General features: G+C 37.3%; 2 protein-coding genes across 3 annotated transcripts; both read right to left on the bottom strand.

Annotated features, from left to right (window-relative positions):
- Positions 1–124: 124 nt before the first annotated feature.
- On the bottom strand, positions 125–2324 carry efcab12 (EF-hand calcium binding domain 12). Of its 2 annotated transcripts, none has more exons than XM_077198322.1 (5): positions 2113–2324; positions 1941–2026; positions 1371–1572; positions 1085–1241; positions 125–621 (listed from the first exon to the last, which is right to left on the bottom strand). In XM_077198322.1, exons 1-5 carry the CDS (start codon positions 2255–2257, stop codon positions 402–404), a joined length of 810 nt encoding a protein of 269 aa, XP_077054437.1. In that variant the 5' UTR covers positions 2258–2324; the 3' UTR covers positions 125–401. The 2 variants fall into 2 exon arrangements, with proteins under 2 accessions (XP_077054437.1, XP_077054438.1); XM_077198323.1 differs by having other exon boundaries at positions 2131–2322.
- A 951-nt stretch (positions 2325–3275) lies between these two features.
- Positions 3276–12168, bottom strand: uroc1 (urocanate hydratase 1). The gene is made up of 20 exons (XM_077198321.1): positions 11735–12168; positions 11068–11198; positions 9815–9945; positions 9617–9710; positions 9384–9443; positions 8843–8971; positions 8690–8751; positions 8144–8210; positions 7912–8055; positions 7302–7390; positions 7163–7225; positions 6910–7089; positions 6731–6828; positions 6132–6204; positions 5862–6051; positions 5237–5335; positions 5040–5139; positions 4404–4485; positions 4123–4222; positions 3276–4032 (listed from the first exon to the last, which is right to left on the bottom strand). Exons 2-20 carry the CDS (start codon positions 11191–11193, stop codon positions 3892–3894), a joined length of 2028 nt encoding a protein of 675 aa, XP_077054436.1. The 5' UTR covers positions 11194–11198; positions 11735–12168; the 3' UTR covers positions 3276–3891.
- Positions 12169–13959: the final 1791 nt, after the last annotated feature.

Raw genomic sequence — 13959 nt, 5'->3', positions numbered from 1 at the left:
AGAGCTCTATTCACAAAACACACACATGTAAGTTATTTGTATGTTCATAATTCATTCTGAACATAAAAAAACAGTATGAAGAGAAGATTTTACATTTTAGTATTTATTGAATCAAACATGGCTGCGTGAGTCTACTTTGCATCACATACATGTCTGAGAATATGTTGAGTGACAAAATAGACCTGTGTGGCTATAAAGAGCAGCACATCTACAAAAGTATTTGAGTTTTTGCGTACTGCCATAATGGTGGAAATTAGCACTGTAGAAAGTCAAAACAATAATGTCATTGGACAATTCTCTTTTTTATGGAATATTGCAGTATTTTTTATAAATGATTTATCTTGTCGCAACTTCCGTTTCATGCCGACTTCGTATAGACATTCAATACAGTCAAAAATGTTCTAGAGAGTGTACATCTTGCGAGCTTCTATATCTCCAGAGGTTGAGTATCCTAAATGATTTACGGGCCAGTTTCCGGGACTTGGCGCAACAGTACGTTCAATACGCTGAAATAAAACCATTGCAGGAGAGTTTGTCACTACAGGCAGAAACAAGCGCACATGATCTTCCTTTCCAGGCCAGAAGGTATCAGGGTCCGCCCAGCGAATTGACTGCTTCTTCCTACAACACATATATATAGACATAACTCAATACATACACTCTTATTTAAGGCATATACACTACTGTTTAAAAGTTTGGAGTTGTTAAGATTTTTTAATGTTTTTAAAAGAAGTCTCTTATGCTCATCAAGGCTGTATTTATTATTTATTCAGTCAAATCTGTAATAAATGTGAAATATTTTTTACAATTTAAAATACCTGTTTTCTATTTTAATTTATTTTAAAATTTAAAATAGCAGCCATTACTCCAGTCTTCGGTGTCACATGATCCTTCAGAAATCATTCTAACATGCTGATTTCTTGTCATTTCTTATTGTTATCAATGTTGAAAACATTTATTGCTGCTTAATATTTTTTGTGGAAACCACAATTTGTTTTCAGGTTCCTTTGATGAATATAAAATTCAAAAGAACAGCATCATCCTTGTCCCAATTAGTAGATTTTTTTGTCATAGTGAGACTTACATCGCTTTGTGGCCCTTATTTGCTCCCCCTTCAACTCGGTGTGTTTTGGATGTCCTGAGGGATGTCAGGACTTGTTCTTGTGCAACAAGTGACAAGTGACCTTTCCCTCCCAATTTAGAGCTGCTAGACAAGCTCATGTCACCAGGGTGCAACAGGACTAGAGAAAGACACACTGTCAGGTAGCATTTGTATTCTACATACTTTTTTACAATGGTTTAATATGCCATATCTATATGTGCTTGTGTGTATGTGCAATTTCTATATATTATTTAAAAAAACAACATACCTTTCTGTAGAGTGGCTTGGCTCACATTAAGCCCCTGTCGTTGGCATTGCTCTATAGATTTGAGGTATTCTCTAAAACAAAGTGTCCTGAAACGATCCACTTCTCTGCCCGTACTGCCACTCAGAGAAGAAGGGCAAGAGGTCTTGGTGGCTGCCAAAACTCTCCTCATGATCGCCAGCACCTCCACGTCCTGCATGCCCATCTAGAAACATTCACATTCAAAGAGATCTATTACAGATGTAACATAGCTCAACTGACATAATTCAATACTGTAATTAATATTCTTTGAATACAAAACTATTAGTAATAATTATAAATGTGTGATTATATTATAGTTTTAATTGCAGTTGTGGGAACATGGTACTGTGATGGTTTATGTTGGTAATACAATACTTTAATATTTACCATGGTATTACATGATTACCACGTACCTTGTAGCTTACTCCAAAGTATGTCAATAAATACCATGGAATTATCACCATTTGTTGGTATGATGAAAACTTTTTTTTTAAAGCATAATCTTAACAAAAATGGACTGTGATTGTTTTATATGTTTATGTGTTGCAGTACCTCATCATCTTTCTCCTCTAGTGAAATTCCATGTGTTGGAAGATGTCTTGTCCAAGTCCCTTTCTCATGGTCTGCGTTCCAATAACCTAAACATAAATACACAATACAGTGTGCTGTTACAAACTGAAAGAAATAATGTTCATAATATGAACTATTTAGTTTCTCCCTTTACCCCTTGACCAAGATATACCAGCGTTTGATTTGTGTTCTTCCCTTTCCTGATGCTTTCCGTTCCAGGCCTGGATCCCAGCAGCCAGGTTTTCCACAGTTACTGAGTTTCCATCCTCACTATTTAATGAGGACATAAGCACGTTCATCCGCTCAGGCTGTATGAAGAGGCCTTCCTACAAACCAAAACTCACACTTTTTTACTCCTACAATGTTCTTAAAGTTGTGCAAAATCAGAAATATTAAGAATAAATCTATTGCTAACGCTACATGCATTGCATAATGCACACCTTCTTAAACAGAGCACAGAGGTCTGTACGCTTTAATTTACCAGTCCCATACCAGTCCAAGAATTTGGAGAGATTGCAGGCATTGCGAGCGCGCAGAAAGCTCTTCACTTCTTCAGCTTCACGCCTGAGCGCGCGCGGAGACTGTGACAAAGACAAATTGACAATACAGTAAAATCCTGATCGGCCCATAAAAAAATTTAGTTTACGAATCTGTTTCTAATGCAAGACAACTTTTTGTAATATTTTTAAGTGTGGACTTTATTTTAGCCAATTGTCTAGTTTGTAGCCTAGCCTACTATCCATATCAAATTATGATCCTACAGTTGTAACATCTGGTGGTGGAGGGAAAATGCTTGTTTTTGAAGGGGGTGATGACATCCGCTTATCTTGACTGTCTCGTTCCGTGACGAGAACCTCCAGGTCGGTGAGAATGGGTTTATTATGGAGCCATCTGCGCAGATCTCCCATACCGTCAAGCGCTTCTCTGAAAGCTTTCCTGTCGCGGATCCAGTCCGGGTGTTGCGCGGGCTTGTCTCCAGGTAAGCGCGTGTAGAACTCAGCAGCGCCTCTGAGGTCTGATGTAGGTTTTGCAGGTCGAGCGTCAATGTGCTTCGGCTGCGGTCGAGTTGCGGGAGAGGTTTTTACCTTATCCATGATATGCTTTCTAAAGGCACTTCCAATGCATTTTTGTGGTTTAAACGAACCACATGCCATTTGAAATAGGTACGTCTCTGTCAAATCACGTTTTTTTAAGCGCCTGAATTCCTCTTCCAGCGTCGGATCACCCAGTAAGCACTCCGTCCCCAGAGCCATTATTGAAGTTTTGGCACTGTGTATAAAAAAAATCTAAAGCTATTAAAATAAAGAGGTCGCTAAATTGTAACATATCGTGATTTTTATTCAACGCCACTCATTTCTTGAAGCTGTAAAGTAACTAAAGTCTATTGGTGGCATGTTGACATTTGTATCCATGACTCCCATTCTTCTCACTCAAAGGTCAAACCTTCAGTTTTACATCTGAATTTAATACGTTTGTTTGTAGCACGATACTACCACAATACCATTTGACATGTACAAGCTATAATTGCAATAGTGCCAAAGATGTACTTACAATTTGGCCCCTTGTGATTTATTTTCAGGACCATTTTTACTTATTATTTTATAACCATAAAAAATACACATCAGGTACCTCAAATACTTAATTTAAGGCAATTCACTGAAATACATTTTCAAAATCGAACAAATATAGCTTTCAATTGTTTTCATTCATGACATCAAATTCAAAAGTTAGCTGTAAATAATGGACTAGTTCAGGGTACTCTTGAACTTTGCTGTATTTGACTGTAGAATTTTAATATTACAGTCTATGCATTCCATTGTCCATTTTTCCTGAGTGAATAGAACAGTACTTTTTCTGGTAAGATAAGATGAAAGTGTACAGACATTCTGTTGCATATTAATGCATAATTTCATATTTAAATGTGGAGTTTAGTTTATCCCAGCAGTGCATGATCCAGAATGTGTTCTTCCTGTACTGGGTTGGGCATCGTGACTCTCAACTGACACTGATCCTCCATGGTACGTTGAATCGCCTCATAAGCATTAGCGTTGCCTGACCAGCATCTCCGTGCCACCTAGTGATATACACATAATATATATATATATATATAAATATAAAATATAATATATAAACACAAGACGGAGACACACACAAAGATACTCACCCCATTAGAGACATCCCAGTTCAACATTAGTCTAGCTCTCTGCCCTGCCTCTTCAGAACCATCCAGAACCAATCCAAAACCACCATTTATCACTTCTCCCCTAAAAAAATCAATACAGAGTCAATAATTAAAGCACTAATATCTTTTTTATGAGCAATTATTATTCCAAAAATGTTTTTTTTTTTGTTCAATCAATAATACAAAATAGCAAGAAATCAGTAACATGTTTTATCTAGAACTAGAAAATAAAAAAATTTCACCAATAACAAATCTCTACATACCATCCAACTCCGCCTCCATTGTGCAAAGCAACCCATGTGGCGCCACGGAATGCATCACCAACAAAATTCTGCACTGCCATGTCTATAATAAATGTACAGACATGAATCTATTAAATAGTCTCTCTGGAAAACTTAATTCTGATTGGTCAATCACAACATTCTGTAGTCAGATATTTTGTATAATGACAGCTATAAATAATTATTTAAACTTAAATCATGGAAATTTATTTTTGGTTCTCTTTGTTTGATAATCACTATTCAGTTTTCACAAAATACTAGGTTTTTTTTATATCTTTTGCAAGACACTGCACCTTTTCATGCTTTTCATCTTCAGAAAAATCTTTCATCCTCCCCATATTGCATGAAAACTGTGACTTAATAATAATAATTGTGTTGCTTAATAATGTGGAACAACCTCTTTAAGTGGGTTTCATATTTACCTAAAAAGACATGGCAAACTATTTAACAAACCTGTCTGAGATTGATACCAGTTATCGAAAAATATTTGAGAAATAAAACAAACAAACAAACACTTCAGTTGAAAAACTAAAATCTGAATGTTTATTGTACTGAGACCCTACGGATATGTCGCTTGCATAATAATTTGAAAGATGGTGCAGAAGTGTCTTTGTGTACCTGCGCAGAAGGCAGAGCCATCATAAACATTGGAGGTCTCCCTGAAGGGGCTGTCTGTCCCACTGACATCATGATGATCTCTACTGATGACTACTGGAGCCTAAGGGGGGAGAGGAGACAGTTGCACTGATATGTTGCAAAGTGTGTATTAATGAACCATAATTAAATGAGTTTGGTAGTATGCACACTTAAATTACCGAGACTTTGCCCTTAGCAATGGCTTGGTTTATTGCCAAGGCAATGGAAACTCTTCCTCTCTGGTCCGAATAGAGAATACGGGCCTGTGAACCCACAACCTAAACGCAAAAGAGACCAGATAACGCAAAAATTGCTAACTGAACACATAAAACATTATTTTAAGACAATTTATTTATTTAAAGTTTAGTACTTTTAAAACATACGTTTGAAAATAGTATCTTAATGAACGCTGTTTTATTTTACATGGAGCAAGTTACCTCATGGCAGGGTTATTGTAAGGTTTTAGTTTTAGTTAACTACAATAACTAAAACTATAAAACTTTAGTTAACAATAATGACTATAATGCTGGTGGCCAGCATGTTGAGATCACATGGCCAGTTGAATAATACTTGCTGTATAACCCGCTATTATTGGACACTTTTGTGGACTGGATAAATTAATTTTGGCTGAATAGCACATTTTTACAATGGCATTAGTAAATGTTTGCTTTTCTGTTATGCTGCATCCAAATCACTAGCTCTCAGTATAAGTGCAAAATCGATGGGTAAATAAATGAATGTGACCACAAAATTAATATGATTTTTTATTTTATTTATTTAGAGTTGGGTGTCTGTGAATCATACCATCTTGTGTTTCCCAGCTTCACGTATCCAGCGGATGTTGTCACTATATTGCTGTCGGACACGTTCAGTTACTGTGGAACTTATCTCTTCTAGTACAGCAGTGGCGATTGCATCAGTCTCAGCCAGGTCAGCAGGGTCACCAGAGGTACAGACCCAACGAAATGGCCCAAAACCCAGTGAAAAAATATCCCTACAGAAAGGGACAAAGATCAAAACTAGTTTGTGAGTGAGTGTACTTATATGTGTGTTGGCCTGCGGATGGTCACTTACCCCATTATGTGTTGGACATATGAGGGATATTTAAACTCAGTAGCCCCTCCCCCTTTCTTCTCTACCTTCGCACCTTGAAGAGACAGAAGAATACTATGTAACACTTTATTTTACTGTGTCCTTATTACACATGTTACATGTAGTTACTATAACAACTATAAATGATGCATAATTACATGCAACTAACCCTAAACCAAACCTTAAATGTATAATTACATTGTAACAATTACACCTTTAAACACAGTGTAACCAAACACTTTTATTATACATACTTTGATGTTAGTCTCACTACTACACTCTGAAATATTTGATTCTGACTGGCTAACCTTGGCATTTTGTGGTTTAGTCAAATAACTTTGTAGTATGAGTTAAAATTGAATTGACCTTTTTTCCTTTTGCTACATAACTACAGTTTTACATCTCTCAAATCACTTAGTGGTCTCCTTCTCACTGAATAAAATTATTCATTATTTAATGCTCATTCATTTATTTGGATAATGTACAGTCTGAAGGATTTATCTCAAAATAAATAAACCACGTCAGAGTAATACCTGATCACCGTGTCATGCTTTATGTTGTGACAACTACTCTTTACTTGCCTGCTCTCTGAGCCTCTAAGAGAAAAGCATTGCCATAGTCCCAGAAGAACATCCCTGCATCTGACAAGTTATTGATGGCCTCCACCTGCCTGCAAAGACTACACAAGGGAGTTTGGAGCTGATTTAGATTTAAATTACTTTTAGTTATTTGTGGCATTAAGATGTATTTTTGTGTGTACCTCTCATGTACTAAGGTTTTGAAGCACTGGGGGTCAGAGTTCATGAGCTGATTGGCTTGTCTGATTGTGAGTTGTACTGGGTAATATCCTCCACTGAAGGGATTGTGAAGTGATGTCTGATCAGAACCCAAATCAACCAACAACTCTCCTGTCTTCTTATACTCCTGGTAGAGGCACTCCCTAAAACATATTGCTCTTATAATTTACTAAATAAAACTCGCAAACAATAGAGAATATGAAGTACACGACTTACCAGAGATCCACAATGTTGCCATGGTAGCCTAAACTCAAGGCCGCTTTTGCTTTTCTGGCCTCTCTATAAGATTAAGTATTAGAAGTTTAAGATATGTCTGTAAGTCTCAATGTGTTTAATGTTTTCTTGCATACTGTACCTGATGCGTTTGATGCAGTGGCTCAAATCACTAGTGACTTCCATCAGCCAGCCCTGCTCATGCCTTTTCTTTAGGGGAGCTTCATCAACCTGTAGAGGCCAGTTATGTTAGTGTACTTAGGCCTTTGCATCATTTCAGGGGTCTGAGGGTGGGTTGCAATTTGGACTTAAATGTGAAGATTTTTTATTTAGTAAGTTATTACAGCTAACATGGACCAGAGGGAGTCCTGTGCCCACTTTTATGGCCAGGAAAAGCGTAAACCAAACAGTTTTGTACAGTTTTAGTATTTTTGTCCATAATATGGGTCAATACGTAACCAAAACTGCTTGGTTACCAACATTCTTCAAAATATCTTCTTTTGTGTTCCACAGAAGTTAGAAATTCACACAGGTTTGGAATGGCATCAAGGTTAGTAAATGATGACAGAATTTTCCATTTTTGGCTGAACCATCCCTTCAAATTAGAGTATTTTCTCTTTGATAGAATCTAAACTGTAACAAATTGAATGGTGAGTCAATTTGCGTTTAACTAGAAACTTAATGTAATGATTGGCTTGAAGTATTCAATGAGATAGTTAGGTAATAGTAAGCATAAACAACCATCATCTAACCTCGGCAATGACCCCTACACAGCCAGAAATTACTGCTGCCTTTGCTTGTGCTCCGCTCATGCCACCCAGACCAGATGTCACAAACACACGACCCCTCAGGTCATCTGTGCCCAAGTATCTTCGACCTGCATTAAGCACTGTCAACTAAACAGGCAGAGAGGATACTCTTTTAGTAAATTTTTGTATAAGTTTTAGATAGCAAATTTTTATTAGTTCTGTATGTTCTTCTTACCATGGTGCCATGAACGATCCCTTGAGGGCCAATGTAACAGTAACTTCCAGCGGTCATCTGTCCATACCTGACCATAAACACAGAGAAACATACACACTACTAGACTATGCACACTATCCTATTGCTCAGTTCTACTATGATAAATGTGGACTGTAAGGCATTAAGGTCATTTAAATGACAGTAAAATCACAACCACATTTAATTTTATCAAATTTTTTATTATTTCTTAAATTTATTTCTTAAATTTTTATTATTTCTTAAGATCATATGACACATGATGAAGACTAGAGTAATGACTGCTGAAAAATCAGCTTTGCCATCACAGGAATAAATTAAATTTTATATATAATTAAAATATATATAAAATATAAAGTAAACATTTGTTACTGTTTTTACTGTATTTTGGATTTAATAAATGCAGCCTTGGTGAGCATAAAAGACTTCTTTCAAAAATCTCACTGACCCCAAACTTTTGAATGGTAATGTACATGCACATTTTCTAAAAGAGCCTAGTTAGATTGTTATTAGGTATTGGTGAAATCTCACATGGTAATGCCCATAGCAAACATCTTCTCATATTCCTCTCTGGAAGAATAGTTTGGAATAACCTGAAACCACACAAGAAGAAACAGAAACAGTTATTTCCCTTCCCTTACTTATATCCTATTCTCAATGCAGAATGGCCTGTGTGTATCTTACCATGCCATTCGTGATAACACAGCGTGGAGAAGAGGGGAGGCTGGGAAAGAGACCTAATGGATGACCACTGTACATCACAAGAGTTTGCTCTTCAGTCATGGTGCTCAGATAGTGAAATACCAGCCAGAACTACGTATACGAACACACACATAAACACAATGGACATAAATTGCCAATTGCATTGCTGAGCCCAAACTTTCACTTGGTTTTCTCTGTTTAAAAAGAAACTAAAAGTATTTACTACGTATCAACTACAATATATTACAAGTCCAAAGGCATGGGAAGTGAGGACAGTTTAAAACCCTGAATAAACAGGAGAAACGGAGACGTGACGCAAATTAGTGTATTTTATTTTTAGCGTCACGCGCTATTTACACCCTTACGCCCCCTCGTGGATGGATAAGTACAGGACTTAAAAGGAAACGTTACATCAACTTCAATAATAACAATTAACTTAATTTGTTATAATTTAATATAACACAGACAGATATTGCTGTAATAAAAGTAATATATAAATACATATAAAAATCTCACACTTTACCTGCGCCCAGTTGCTGAACACCTGTCCATTTCCTCCATACGTTACAAGCTCTTGTGGGAACTGAGAGAATTAGAATAAATATTAAAATCAGAGCTTTTTGCAATTCTGGAGATCATTACACCATAACATAATTTCTTGAAGTCAGGAACAGACCCACTTGCTGATACTGCAATGAAGCTGCCGCAATTTCTTGACTATTACATCAAAACATAATACCAAATGTGAAAATGTACCTGTGCTACAACAGGATCCAGATTGTTCATAATCATAAGCATGATGGAAGCAGCTTGTCTTGTTCTGCATGGGTACTGATCAATAGGATAGGCTCTGTAACACACATGTAGTCATGGATTTGGTGTGAACTGCCATAGTCAAGACATACCGTATCAATACAGTTGCCTAAATATGCTGTGCAATTGCTTTTGTTGTACCTCATACGCAGTGCAGGACAGAAGCGGTACATGTAGATGTGCCCATACTGCCTGAGCTCCTGCGCAAACTCTGCAGCCAGAGTCGCGTGCAGACTAGGAGGAAAGTATCTCAAAGCATTCCTCAAAGCCAGCTAGAGAGACAGAGATAGAGAGACACTATGATGACAGAGACCCAGAACAAGTGAGTCCAGTAAAGATTAACTGAAGCGAGAGAATGAGTGATCATGATGCAATCAATTTACAAAATGTTTTGGTCTCTGTCCCTCAACCTCTCTTTTACTGAGCATTCTTCCCTTTCTCTATTCGAAATTTAGACTCTTATCTTTAATGATTGACAGGACTCGCAGTGTGGAAAGATTTGGGAGATTCTGTATTTTTTTAACCGTTGCTGACCACTGAGTGGACCTGAAGCCTTTAAAACATCCTAATTCATTTAGATTCGTCAACAGTTCAAGAGTTTGGGGATGGCAAGTCTCTTTTGCTCACCAAGGCTGCATTTATTTAATTTAAAATACAGTAAAAACTGTGATATTGTGAAATATTTTTACAAATTAAAATAAGTGTTTACTATTTTAATATATTGTGAATTGTAATTTATTCATGTGATGGAAAAGATGAATTTTCAGCATCATTACTCCAGTCTTTAGTGTCACATGATCCTTCAGAAATCATTCTAATATGCAGATTTGGTGCTCGAAAAACATTTCTTATTATTATATTCAAAACAGTTGAGCTGCTTCATATTTTTTTTGGAAACTGTAAAATGTTTTCAGAATTATTTCATGAATTATATAGATTTTTTGTAACAATGTAAAAGTCATCACTTTTGATCAATTTAATTTGTCCTTATTGAATAAAAGTATTATTTTCATTTTGTACTTGTACTTCATTATTTTCAACTTTTGTACTGTATATTACAACATAATATTTTTATTGATTTTTGGGGGATTGTAAACAGCCTTGCTTTTGAGTGACAACTATGTCAAATTATAAATAAAATTTAAAGGTCTGCTGTGTGATTTGTCAGTATAAAGTTATCATATGGCTTCTGAAAACTTGGAATACAGCACACAAGGTCATATGCTCTATACATTTTAAATACTTTATGATTTTTGTCCTTGTTGGTCCCCATTTCATTGTATGAAACAAAGCAACTCGGACATTCTGCTAATTTTTATTTATTAATGATAAATGTTCATTTATTTTGAATAATTAAATGACGGAGCATAGGTGTGAGAGATATGTTGACCCACCCGTTCTTCTGCTGGGGTGAGGTTTGGAGTTCGGACAGGTGCATGAGGTACATTGGGGTCTCTCCCCCGGTTTGGGGGAATAGGATTAAGAGGCAGTCCCGCACAGATCTCCTTTAGACTGGACATCACTCCTGCATTTAGAGAGGAGACACAAAGAAATGGAAACAACAGAAATAAATTTAAAAGTTATCTCTGTGAGCTGAGACTTATACTTACACGTTCTCACTGGATTAGTCTGAAATTTTTAGGAAGAATCACAGAGGTTCATATGAACACTGCCCTGCTGACCCTCTAACCTCCTCCCCATCAGTCCATTGGTCAGTTTACTTGGTTTTCTATCTAGTCTTATCCAATAAGAAACTTTGGATATATCTTTCAGGTAATCATTGAACAAGCCAGACATGATGTGGCACTTTCCCAAAAACATAAAAACAGCTCAGAAACATGACGAATTTCATTGTACTGACCTTGGATGATTGCTTTAAGGTCAATGCTGTTCAATGCTGGCTGTCAAAATATATAATTCAAGAAGCCTCTTTCTGGGTCATACCTCTCTTTTTTTTACATATCATTCAAAACATGTCAGTAGATGTTTGCCTGACAGATTTTGCTAGAACCCTTAAAGGGATAGTTCATTTACTAGTGATAGTTCTTATCATTTACTCACCCTCATGTCATTCCAAACCTGTATGGCTCTCCTTTAGGGTTGGGTACCGAAATGCGGTGCCAATAGGGAACCGGTTCCGACGTAAACGGTAGTAACGAGTATGAACGAAAATTTCGGTGCCTGTCCTCTGTCTTACAAGCGCTTCATGAGGCACGCACACACACGCAGGTTTAGAGCGCAGTCTCGCATGCGCGCTCTTGCTCGCTCGCTCTACATTCCGGGAGATTTTAACAAATTTGCGGTTAAAGCCGCTATCAATATGCGGGAGACTCCCGGAACTTCCGGGAGGCTTGGGATGTCTGCTGATAGCGAGGTGATTAATGAAGATGCCGAAGACAAAACGCTCCAAGGTATTTTTTTTTTTTTATCTTTATTAAATCTCCAAACGCTCCAAGGTTTGGCTGCATTTCACGTGTAAAATTACACGTCAGAACGCCCTCTGGGTGTGCAGAGACACCCTGGGTGTGGTGTGCCCAGAGCAGTTGAAGTGAAAAACCCGAAAAACGATTGTCTGAAGCCCTGCCCATATAGAATCACTTCAATTAATTGGCTGATGGCGCGGGCGCCGCCTCGAGCCCTCGACGTGCTTACATCGTCACATTATATTGGCGTGCGCACGCGCCATCTGCTCCTCAGATTTCTCTGTCGAAAAGGAAAGCTTGTTTTTTTTATGCCACAAGAACAAGAGGTATTACATATTCACAATATCACATTAACATTAGCTGCCAGGAAATTAAAAAAAAAAAAAAAATGAAAAAATGTTTTACTTAAAGGGCCTATATGCAACTTTTTCCCCAAAATAAACGTAACAATAGCCTTTTTATTTTACCATTTATGACTCAAACATCTCCTGTTGAGCATACTGACACCTTGTCCGCTCACAGTGGGTGCACCTATAAGCCTGTATCCTATTTTTCCTATTTTCTGTCGGGTCAGATTTTTCCCGCGCTGTCTGCGGATGTGACGTCAAGCGCATTCATGTTAAACGTTTCAGATCACTTTGTCAGCTACGCGTTTGACGTTTTGATAAACACTTATCTCAAGCAATATGTATTTGACTGTTCTTACCTCTGTAAACATAATGTTGACCTCCTTGCAGCAGATGACTTGTGAAGTGTGCACGTACGAGCGTGCGCTGCGAGATCAAATAGAAAGGAAGAGCAGTTCTGTTTTTTGGCCACAGGTGTCAGTCGCGAGTTTAAATTTCAGGAAAACGCATATAGCCTCTTTAAAGGTAGAAATCCTCAAAAATACTTTTTTCAAAATTTGTTTAAACTGTCTTTATATACCAATGCATAATTAAAATGTTAGTACTCTGGAAAGAAATTATAAAAATCGAGTGTCTGTAGTCCTCTCAGGACTGCAATAAACACAGCTCATTATCCCATTAACTCCCACCCCCTCCCTTCTCGGCTCCTTCCAAAGCCACGCCCCCAAAACACATGAACGCGCGATCCCGGTCGTTCGCTCGGCTGGAAGAGTCGGACGCGTTTACCAGCGCCGAGCAGAGAGGAGCGCAGTGCATGTAGTGACATCATGTTATCACAAGTAATAAAATAACTAACTTTATCAGTATGAAACAAAACAATTAACATGGCTGTTAGTACTCACTATCAAGCTCGCATTACTATACTGGTAAAGTTTAAAATATTTTACTAGCTTGTAACAGAATCAAACTAAATATAAGGCAAAGCTATAAATAGCTTAATTGATACACGTTTGCCGTTACTATCAGTTACACTGTGATGAAGGTGAATTTGTAAGATTCATAACATCAGATTGTTTACAGATAAACTGAGTAACATACACTCAAACACCTTCTCACAACTGCATTGCAGACACAAGATAATATAACACACACACACACACACACACACACACACACACAACATATATTGTATAACACATACAGATAGATACAACATAAAGACATAGGTAAACATATGTAGGGCATATAACAACAAACCAAACGTGAAAAAACGGAGTAGGTAGAGTTCATGGTGAACATCGGAACAGTTTAGGCAGAGGGTAAAGCTAGGTATAAAAATAGATCCCCTAAACTTTTTAACCTAAAGTTAGATTTGGCGAAATTAAACAAAACAGCTTTCAACTGCAGATAGGCCTATTGCTTATTTATCGTCTCAACCCTGGCTCACTAACAGTAACGTTATACCAGTCGACACCAAAGTTACACTGTCATAGCTAAGCCAGTGTAACCTTAGTTA

The sequence above is a fragment of the Siphateles boraxobius genome, unplaced genomic scaffold (assembly GCF_051911475.1).
Source record: "Siphateles boraxobius isolate OS27281-9 unplaced genomic scaffold, OSU_SipBor_1 41, whole genome shotgun sequence".
NCBI lineage: Eukaryota > Metazoa > Chordata > Actinopteri > Cypriniformes > Leuciscidae > Siphateles > Siphateles boraxobius.
This window is presented reverse-complemented; position numbering and strand designations above follow the sequence as displayed.

Excerpts from the sequence above, each read along its gene's own strand:
- efcab12 (XM_077198322.1), bottom strand. The coding sequence starts at position 2,257 with ATGAACGTGCTTATGTCCTCATTAAATAGTGAGGATGGAAACTCAGTA. Across the intron at positions 2,027-2,112 it reads TGGTATATCTTGGTCAAGGG|GTTATTGGAACGCAGACCAT; the intron begins GTAAAGGGAGAA and ends ATTTATGTTTAG. Across the intron at positions 1,242-1,370 it reads CCAAGCCACTCTACAGAAAG|TCCTGTTGCACCCTGGTGAC; the intron begins GTATGTTGTTTT and ends GTCTTTCTCTAG.
- uroc1 (XM_077198321.1), bottom strand. The coding sequence starts at position 11,193 with ATGTCCAGTCTAAAGGAGATCTGTGCGGGACTGCCTCTTAATCCTATT. Across the intron at positions 8,972-9,383 it reads TGTTCAGCAACTGGGCGCAG|TTCTGGCTGGTATTTCACTA; the intron begins GTAAAGTGTGAG and ends TCGTATACGTAG. Across the intron at positions 7,090-7,162 it reads GGCAACATTGTGGATCTCTG|GGAGTGCCTCTACCAGGAGT; the intron begins GTAAGTCGTGTA and ends AATATGTTTTAG.